Source organism: Mus caroli, unplaced genomic scaffold, assembly GCF_978045245.1.
Source record: "Mus caroli unplaced genomic scaffold, Mus_caroli_1 scaffold_4, whole genome shotgun sequence".
In the NCBI taxonomy this organism is placed as follows: Eukaryota; Metazoa; Chordata; class Mammalia; order Rodentia; family Muridae; genus Mus; species Mus caroli.
Genome location: NW_028227259.1, coordinates 67,275,371 through 67,285,649, shown reverse-complemented (window position 1 = coordinate 67,285,649; position 10,279 = coordinate 67,275,371). Strand labels below are relative to the sequence as shown.

General features: G+C 45.0%; 1 protein-coding gene across 1 annotated transcript; it reads right to left on the bottom strand.

Annotated features, from left to right (window-relative positions):
- Positions 1–9,196: 9,196 nt before the first annotated feature.
- On the bottom strand, positions 9,197–9,865 carry LOC110295305 (type III endosome membrane protein TEMP). The gene has a single exon (XM_021163822.3). It carries the CDS (start codon positions 9,733–9,735, stop codon positions 9,403–9,405), a length of 333 nt encoding a protein of 110 aa, XP_021019481.1. The 5' UTR covers positions 9,736–9,865; the 3' UTR covers positions 9,197–9,402.
- Positions 9,866–10,279: the final 414 nt, after the last annotated feature.

Below are 10,279 nucleotides of genomic sequence, written 5' to 3'. Positions count from 1 at the left end.
AGAAAAAGTTGGGTTTTTGTTTGTGTGTGTGATTTGTAAATTGCTGCTCCTAGGTGACCAATTATTAGCAGTATATTTGAATGGCTAGGATTTAAATGAGAGAGAGAGAGAGAGAGAGAGAGAGAGAGAGAGAGAGGAGATAAAGTAGATCTGATGGCTTGAAAAGTGGCCCAAGATAAGAAGGGTGGGGATGGGGGTGGGGGTTAGCACCTTAGTGAGCACTGATTTGGGTGCCTCCAGGGAAAAAGATCTAATCAAAGACTTAGTCCGTGTAGTGCTGAGTAGTGCTGTGTAGTAGCTCAGCAAGAGACACAGAAACTCTTCCAGGTGGGCAAGTCGGAACTGCCTGAAGTCATCCCTGACCCTTGCCCCTCCCTAGCAGATCGCCAAACTGTCTCCCATCATTACTTACTCCTTGGCCACTACCCCGGTACACCCTGTTGCAACAGTGTCTCCCATTTGTAGCATGATTAAAGGTGTGGGAAGAGAGTGGAAGCAATGGAGTAAGAATGTCCTTTCTAAATAAAGTACAGATGGAAATGTGTCAGTTTCTTGGGTGACTCAGTTTGGGTTCAACCTTTCTATCTGTACTGAAGGGTATCTGTCTTAGTTACTTTTCTATTGCTCTGCTGAATGCCATGATCAAGCTACCTTCGAGAAGGAAGGGTTCGTTTGGGGTTTGTGGTTTCATCCTCATCACCATCACCGTGGGAAAGTGTGGCCCCAGGTAGGTATGGCAGCAGGACCTGCTGAGAGCTTACATTCTGAACTGGAAAAGCATAGCACTAACTGGGGATGGGGTGGGGTGGAGGTTTGATATCTCAAGCCACTCCCCGGTAACCCCCTTCCTCCAGCAAGGCATCTCCCAAACCTCCGGAAACAGGGCTACCAACAGGAAACCAAGTATTCAGGTGCCCAAGAAGATCTCATTCAGACCAGCATGTTCTGCTCCCTGGCATCTCTAGTCTGACCATACAGTAATGCAAAAACACATTTAGTCCAGCTTCAAACGTCCTCATAGTCTTTCAGTCCCAACCCCGATTTCTAAGTCCAAAGTCTCTTCCAAGGCTCAAGACAATCTCTTAGTTAAAACTTTCTATAAAATTTAAAAGCAAGCTACATGCTTCTAATGTACAGTGGCACCGAATATACATAACCATTTCAAAAGGGAGGGATGGAGGTATAGAGAGCAAATACTGGAGCAAAGTAACTCTGAGCCCGAGCAGGGAAAAACTCCAAAGTTCTCTCTCTTTTTCTGATGCCAAATGTCTCTAACATTCCAGCTCTGCTGCTGGTAACACACTCGTCTCTCTTGGGTCCATTCCACGCCTTATGGGCAGCTCTCCTTGGTAGATATCTCACTGATCTGGCATCTCTAACAGCTTGGGCCTCACTTCCACAGCTTCACACAATTAACTTTCGTGTCCCCGGAGAAGGGATTTCTCTGCCAAAGGCCTGGCCTTGGTGGCGCTCTGAAACCGTGGAGACTGGATAGTCCCTTTACTTATATATCCTTCATGACTAAAGTCAGTGTCACATGGACGACACTGCCCAGTTTGGCATGGACCCTGTTCCCCTTGAATGCATTTGCTGCAGCTTTTGTGTTTGTTCTTTCCTAGGCGCAGATAATTCTTTGGAAGCTTAGCTGGGCGGGGTCTTGCCCTTGGAGCGCTCTCCCCTTTCTTCCAATGCAGCTCAGACCCATCCTTTGTCTCCTTATCTCTTTCTTCACTAGGCTTGTCTGCAGCACTAAGGCTCACAGTGCTCTTTTTCCTCTTCAAACTGTCCTGTATTTCTTCGTATGCTACTTGCTCTTTTTACTGCAGACCTATATAACCATGCAACAGTCATTATTAGGCTGTCATGCAATGTCCTCCAAAGGAATCAGGTCACTAATTTTGAACTTCACCTCAGGCAAATTCTTAGGACAAAGGCAGAGGCAGATACCACTTTTGCTAAAGTTTCACAAGAGCTGCCCAGTTGCTATTAAAGTCCTTGCTTCCCTCTGAAGCCTTTTGAGCTGGTCCTCCAAAGTTCCCAAGGCTATCAGCACTGTCTTCCAAGGCCATCCCACTAAATCCTGCTTTAAAAATTCAACTGTGTTCTAGTCCAAAGGTCCAAAGTCTTCTACTTTCCCCCAAACCCCACATGGTTAGTCTGTCACAGTAATACCCCACTCCTGGTACAAACTCCAGTCGTAGTTCATTTTCTGTTGCCATGACTAAAACATCATAGCCATTGCAACATAGAAAAGGAAGAGTTTCTTTTGGGGTCATGGTTCAAGTAGGATGAGAGTCCATCACTATAATGGTATGGAAGCTTGGCAGCAGACAGGCATTGCCACAAAGAACAGCTGAAAGCTCACATCTCAAATGGCAGGCAGCAGAGGGATATGTTACAGGATAGCTGAACCTGTTTCTAGTTAGGGTGTGGCTCAGCTCTTAGCACATACCTTTCATGCCTCTGGCTGGAATATAGGCACATCCTTAGTACCCACCTTTGATCCCAAACAATGAAGGTAAAGCTAGTTGGTAGAAGGAAGCACCCATGTTTGAAATTGATCTCTGATTGAGTGGCAGAAAAAGTGACAAGTCAGAGAAAGATTTGACAGAATGCTATGCCCAACTCTTGCAAGAAGAAAGAGAAGAGGAAAGTTACTCAAGGGAGAGACAGACAGCACAGGAGGAAGAGAGTCCAGTACAATATACAGTAGAGTTCATGGAGAGCAGGGTAGTAGAGTTGAGAGGGATGGCAGAGCAGAGAGAGGGAGGAAGAAAGAGGCAGTGTTATTGGGAGAGTTTTACAGAGACAGATGGAAGAGATAACAATCTAGACACAGGTAAAGACAGAAGTAGCAAGAGAATGAGAAGGAAGATTAGAAAAGATTGCTAGAGTTATTTTAAGGCCACGCAGAGCAATTCAGAGGCTGAGAGAAAAGCCAGATTGGACCAGTTTGCTGGGAAAAGAGTTTGAGCCAGAACTGCTGAGTTGAACCAGCCAACCAGAGATCAGAAAGGACAAGAAAGGGTGAGCTTATTCAGCATCAAGTCTCAGAGGCTGGAGACATCCTAGGCCTAGATTAGATTAGAGAGAGGCTAGACACTTCCAGGACTACGGCTACGTTAGCAGATGGAGGCCATAAACCTCTGAGATGACAATTACAACAGGAGAATAAAAGATATTTTACAGAGATACCTAAGGTAGTGGAAGGGTGTGATATCTCAAAGCCTACCCCTAGTGAATACTTCCCCCAGCAAGGCCACACATCCTAAGCCTCTCCAAACACTCACCAACATGTGATGGATAAAGTATTCAAATGCCCCCAAATCTGGGAGACATCTCCTTTAAACGATCACAGTTCTCTACCTCCCATTTAACCCCTTTACCTGCCTTCCCACCCACCCTGCTCAACTTCACTTGTTTGTTTCTCTAGGTCAGTGGTTCTCAACCTGTGGGTCATGACCCCTTGGCGGGGAGTGGGGTGTTGAGTGACCCTTTCATGGGGGTCACATATCCACATGAGCTGCATATCAGATATTTACATTACGATTCATAATAACAACTTTACAGCTAACCACACAACAAAATCTATACCAGGCTGTTCTGAGACTTCCCTTTTTAAAGCAATTAATCTAAATCTCTTCACCTTAGCCTCAGGCAGAATCCTCAGACAATGGGAAAGAGCAGCCACATTCTTCACCAAAATACCACAAAAAAAAAAAATCTCTATGCCACATACTGAAATTCTCCTCCACAGAAACCTCTTGGGCCAGGTCTGCACAGTTCAGATCAGTCTTAGCAACAAAAATCTCCCATATTCCTACTGGGATAGCCCAGTAAGCCCCACTTAAAGCAATCCACTGCTTCTCAAATCCAAAGTCCCAAAATCCACGTTCTTCCAAACAAAAGCATGGTTGGGCCTATCACAGAAATACCCCACTCCTTGTACCAACTTCTTATTTAACTGTGAACAGACATGGTGTCCAAGGCAACTCTTACAAGGACAACATTTAATTGGGGCTGACTTACCCGTTTAGAGGCTCAGTCTCAGTGTTCAGGCAGAACGGGATTGGAGGAGCTGAGAGTTCCACCTCTAGGAGCTAGGAGATTAGCTTCCAGGCAGCTAGGGAGAGGGTCTTAAAGCCCACACCCCTATTGATACATTTCCTCCAACAAGGCCACACCCACTCCAAGAAAGACACACCTCCAAATAGTACTGCTTTCTAGGCCAAGCATTTACAAAGCATCACAGACACCATGTCTGTCACGTGGTTTTCTTTTTACCCTTAACGCCAGCACAGAGCCTGACGGAGGCTTCGGTGCTCAATGACTTCAGGATAAATGCAGTCTCTCCAGCTGGCTTTTGGGATGGCTGCTTTACCCAGCCCTTGCTGACAACAAGCTGGTCTCCCTCAGCCTGACATAGCTCAGGCTCAGCACAGGCCGCACCTTCTGCAGGGCCAGAATTGCTCCCAGCCAATCCTTGCAACTCCACCTTCATGCCTGGAGAGTAGGTATTCAACCTAGTCCGGGACATTGGGACAGGAAGGCAAACAGGCTTAAGACCTGGTGGGAAATCTTTTTCTTCCTCATAATAGGAATCCCCCAGACCTACTTTGAGAACTGTGATGTGAGGATGTGATACTTACACACACTGCAGCCATCTTGTCCGAATGAGAAAGCTAGGATTTCCAATTTCCATATTGGTGGTTCTTTTCTCCCCCATTTAATTTTTAGTTCAGTTGTTAGCTCTTCATGGATAACTTCCATATTGGGTACGTTTCCCATTGCTGTGACAAGGAAGGAAAGTTTTATTCGGCATGAGTCCATCCTGGCTGGCATTATGGTATGACACTGAGAACAGCTACAGTTATGGTGACAGAAATGTATGGTATGTGCTGGTTCCAGCACATCTGCCGTCAGGAAGCATGCGGACAAATCCAGGTGCTTGGCTCCTTTCTCAGCTTCATTTCGTCCACTCTGGGGTCCATTCTGCCCTTGGGAAGGTTCTGCCCACATTCAGTCTTCCAGAGGGGAATCTCCTAGGTGTTTCTAAGTCCAGTCGAGTTGACAGTCGAGGAACCATCACAACCTCCTTGCCTGCAGCTTCTACCTGATTCCATTCTTCTCCCTTCCTGAATTTTGATGTTTTAATTTTTGTTTTTACTTATTTTTATTTTATGTGCATGTGGTGTTTTGCCTGCATGTGAATGCATATGTGCATGTCAGATTCCCTGGAACTGAAATTATAGGTAGTTCTGAACTACCATGTGAGTGGTGGGCATTGAACCTGGGTCCTCTGGAAGAGTAGCCAGTGCTCTTAACCACTGAGCCATCTCTCTCTCTCTCTCTGCGTTTTATTGTTTTTATTTCCTGCTTTACTTTTTTTCTTAAGAAATCAACTAAAATTAGCTGCTGTTTCTCCTCCTCCTCCTTCTCCTCCTCCTCCTCCTCCTCACTTGTGTGTGTGTAGGTGTGTATGTGCTCATGAGTGTGTATGGACATGGGGTCGATGTGGGGAATCTTGGTCAATTCTCTTTTACTGAATTCTTCTGAAGCGGGATCTCAGACAGACTCAGAGCTCACTATATTACTAGCCTTGCTAGCCAGCTTGCTCTGGAGACTTCTCTCTCTCCCTTCCACAGCTAGAATGACAAGCAAGCAGACACATTTACCCAGTGTTCTCCTTTGGGTTCTGTGAACCTAAACTCTTGGTCCTCTTGTTTGAGTGGCGAGTGCTTAACCACTGAGCCATCTCCCCAGAATGATCTTAAAAAATTCATTCTGAGGAGAATATATACATATACATATACATATACATATACATATACATATACATATACATATACATATACATATACATTCTCCTTAGAATGAAGGCTAACACATTATTAGTCTTTTCTCTTTGGCAAGCTCTTAAAACAGTGTCTAGCAAGTAAGAGATATTCTATAGGGATTTATGGGTTAATCAATGACAAGATGCTGACCACAGGATAACTCAGGCTGAATGTGACTCAGGCTGGTAGATCTGTGCCACAAAGCCAGGCTTGCTCCCTTCTGCTCTCAGCACGTGTAGTCATGGCTCAGGCAATTATTCTTATGCAAAAATTAAATGTCCCTGAGACTTCCTCTTTGCTGTTATAGTTCAGAGTGTTTCAGTTTCTTGCTCAGGAAAATTTCTCTTCCTCATTTGATAATGGGACAAGTGACAAGAGCAGGAGAGTGTCATGTGACTGTGAAATTGTGAACAGCACAGCTCCACGTATCTTAGAGAAGAACAAGGCTACCGTTTTTGAAGTAAAACTGGAACTATATTCAGGGCTACCCATCTCTAAAACACTGCAGTGTTGTGTAGATTCTCTTGAGCATCTCTACAAGTTTCCACTTATCCATCTGTCCATCCATCCATCCATCCATCCATCCATCCATCCATCCATCTGTTCAATTTAAAATTGTCCAGAATAATAGAATAGCCTGGAAGTGTTGAGGCTGAATTAGAGCGAAGAGTTGTTTGGTTTGGTTTTAGGTGGAGTTTTGCTACAAATCCTTGCTAGTCTGGCTTCAAATCCTCAATTCTCCTGCCTCCGCCTTCCCACGTCCTGGGATTATGGGTGAGCAGTCCTACACAGGGTTTGGATGACCATGAGTTCTGATTGTAAAAGTATCATTTATTCACCAAATCTAAATGTCATCTGGAGGCTTACTGTTGAATAAGCTCACACTTTCTAGTTCTTTCTGAACTCTGGCTGGCTGGTTCAACTCAGCTCTTCTGGCTCAAACTCCTCTTCAAGGTGACTGATTCAGTCTGACTTCTCTGTTTCTCAGTGAACTACTCTGCTTGGCCTCGAGCTAACTCTGGCAGTTTGTTCTAATCTTCTGGCTCCTTTCTATTCTCTGGCTTCAGCTGCCTCTACTGACCTGCATTGAACTACGTGAACCCGTAAATGAACTCAACTCTGCACTACATTCACTGCATTGGCTCCCAGGTGACTGACTCAACTCTCCTACATTGACTTCAGCTGACTAACTTCCAACTCCCTTCTCTCTCTTCCTGAAATACTCCTAAATAGACACTTTTCCTATCAGTTCTTGTGAGAGTTGGGCATATCCTAGTCTGTCAAATCTTTCTCTGATTCATCACTTTGTCTGTCCTTCAACTATAAGTCACTTTCAAAGATGGCTGCTTCTACAAACTAACCCTACCTACATTGTTTGGGATTAAAAGTGTGCACTCACTTCTTAGTGCAACTTTTAATCCCAAACAATGTACTCCAGTCAGAACAGCCATGTTGCTGGATTAAGATTCCTCTACATCTATTGAAGTTCAAACTGTGTATATGATTCCCCGAGTTCCTGACTCAGGAGTGTAAGCATTTCTAGTACAGTGGGCAATTGCTCTGGATTCTGTTTTGACAGGACATGCAATCCACACAGTGGCTTAGAATAATCAGGTCTCTGAAACGGAGTCACGTATTTACATCCAACCAGTGGACTGAAATTGGGACCCCTATGGTTGAATTAGGGGAAGGATTGAAGAAGCTGAAGGGGAGGGTGACCCCATAGGAAGACCAGCAGTCTCAGACCCCAGGAAGCTCCCAGAGACTGAGCCACCAACCAGGCAGCATATAAGACTGCTCCCAGGCTGAGAGGACTGCCTAGTCTGGCCTCAGTGAGAGAAGATGCACTTAACCCTCGAGAGACTTGAGACCCCAAGGAAGGGGGAGGTATGGTGGGGTTGGGAGGCAAGGGAGAGGAGGAATGGGATGACAAACTGAAGAGCACCTGGGAGCACCTGGAGAGGGAGGGGGGGCAATGGCTGGAATGTAAAGAAATAAAATAATTTTAAAAAAGAAAGAAAGAGTCATGTGTGGTGGCACTCTGACATTGAGTGTAGTTCCATGGGGCTCCTGAAGATCCTCAGAACCAGGGCAACAGGAGATCCTGTGAAGACTCTGCCTGCTTTGGCTACTTCCTCATTCTATAGGAAAAAAGCTGCCAAGAAACTGCTGGGTGACAGCTAGACTGTTTGTCCTTCAAGCTGCTTTTTCTGAGTCATGATAGCTCAAGCTAGAAATTATTATCATTTGTATTTGGTTGCGTTTTTTTTTGTTTATTGTAACATATGTTCATAGTCTAATTTTTTGCCAGAGTAGTTGAATATTTTTTGTCTGTTTATTGGCCACCTCTGTTTCATCCTTTGAGAACTGTCCACTTACTTCATTAGTCTATTCATTGTGAAGGTTGTTTGATTCATTTGATCCCTTGTTTCGTTTTTTTGAGTCATTGGTACCCTCCACACACACACACATACACTTAAAAAACAAAACAAAACAAAACAAAACAAGGGTCTTCCCATGTATCCCACAAAGACTTAGAATTTGAGATGCACTCTCCTCTCTTGTACTGAGATTACAGGCAGAAACCACCGCTGTCCTCACACACACACACACGCACATACACACATACACACACAATGTGACGGAAGAAAAAAAGATAATATGCCTGTTACAGTGGCTCGTGCCTGTAACCATATACTCAGCAAATAGAGGAACTAGGATAAAGAGTTAAAGGCTAGCCTGAGCTACACAACACTCAGCACCAACCAACCAATGAGTAAACAAATGATTGGTGAGATAGCTCAGTGGGTAAACAGCACTTGTTGCACAAGTCTGATGACCTGAGTTTAATCTCTGAACACTGTGGTAGGAGAGAAAAAAAGTCCCAGAGGTTGACTTCTGACCTCTGAACATGTATCATACAGTGTGATCGGCATGAATACACACACACACACACACACACACACACAAATCATTATAATTAATAATAACAACATTACAATTTTAAAAATATTAAATAAACACCATTGAATGAGCAGCAGCAGCCATAGTGAACACAGACAGATATCGCTTGACTCCCTAAGAGGTTCCCACCTAATTAACCTATCTTTGTTTTGTTTTTCTTTTTTTTTTATGCTAATCCAAAATGAAAATAGATTTATTAATTACTGTGAAAATATATTATAACCAAGTCATATACTTTATTGATAAGAAAAATTTTTCGGTAAGAAATTTGGCACGGTCTTCTCCTACTGGGACATATGTGAAATCCCAGAACTTGTTGGTCAAGGCAGCCCAAGAAGGGGGTAAAGTAGGGAGTGGGGGAGGGGGGTAAAGAAAGAAACTCAAGAGGCCTGCTCAGGCCTGTCAGGCTGTATCCTGGGACAGCAGGGAGCCATGGAGAGTTAATGAGAAACAGAATTGTCACTTTAGCGACCGACCAGTGTCAGAAAACAAGCTCCTGGTCAAGCTTTAGATACTAGCAAGAACTCTGACCCTGAGACTTGAGGAGTCACTCACTGTCTTTAAACTGCCAGGCATGGAGGGAAGTGTCCAAAGATGGAGCTCAGAGAGAGAAGTGGTCCCGGCTTCCTGTCGTCTCCATCTCACCAGCCCCAGGCTGAATGTAATTGTCCTCGATGAAGCCATCATCATCCTCATCTTCACCCACCTGTGGGCGGTTCCCACCCCCTGCTCCGGACAGTGGGCGATGCCTGTAGCTGGCATGGTATCGGCGGCAGAGGTGGCACTTGGCAGCGAGCGCGATGAGAATGGAGAGGACCACCGCCCCCAGCACAACCCCTACCAGCACAGGCCATGCCCGGCCCCCGGTGCCCAGTCCAGGGGCCTCGGTTGATGCATTGGTGGCCCCTGAGAAAGTTGTGTTTCCTCCAATCATGGATAGACCTGATGTAGGTGAGCCTTGGCCTCTGCCAGAAAAAGTCCTGGCTCCAGAGACACCACAGGCTCCAGGTTCCCCCGGGGGCACAAGCCCTGGAACAGTGGCTGGCTGGGTCTGTTTTGTTTTTCAAGACAGGTTTTCTCTGTGTAGCCCTGGCCGCCCTAGAATGCATTCTGTAGACCAGGCTGACCTACCTGCCACTGCTTCCTGAGTGCTGGTATCAAAGATGTATTCCACCACCACCTGGCTTTCAATAAACCCATCTTAAGCTGATCACAGCAAGTTGAAAGAACAGTGGATTCGCTTAACCTGCCAAACCGCGAAGCAACACAGTCCTCCACATAGGTCACTGCATAGCAATGCAGAGAAGATCCCCTGGCCTGCCACCAGCACCAGTTGAGATTAAAATCTGAAATTTAATTTCTACGGAGTGTGCATCCTTTTTATACCACTGTAAACTGTATTATTAGTCATGGTTCTCTAGAGTCATAGAATGAATTATTGAATGAATATCTTTATATATACAGAAAGGGGATTTATT

Excerpts from the sequence above, each read along its gene's own strand:
- LOC110295305 (XM_021163822.3), bottom strand. The coding sequence starts at position 9,735 with ATGATTGGAGGAAACACAACTTTCTCAGGGGCCACCAATGCATCAACC.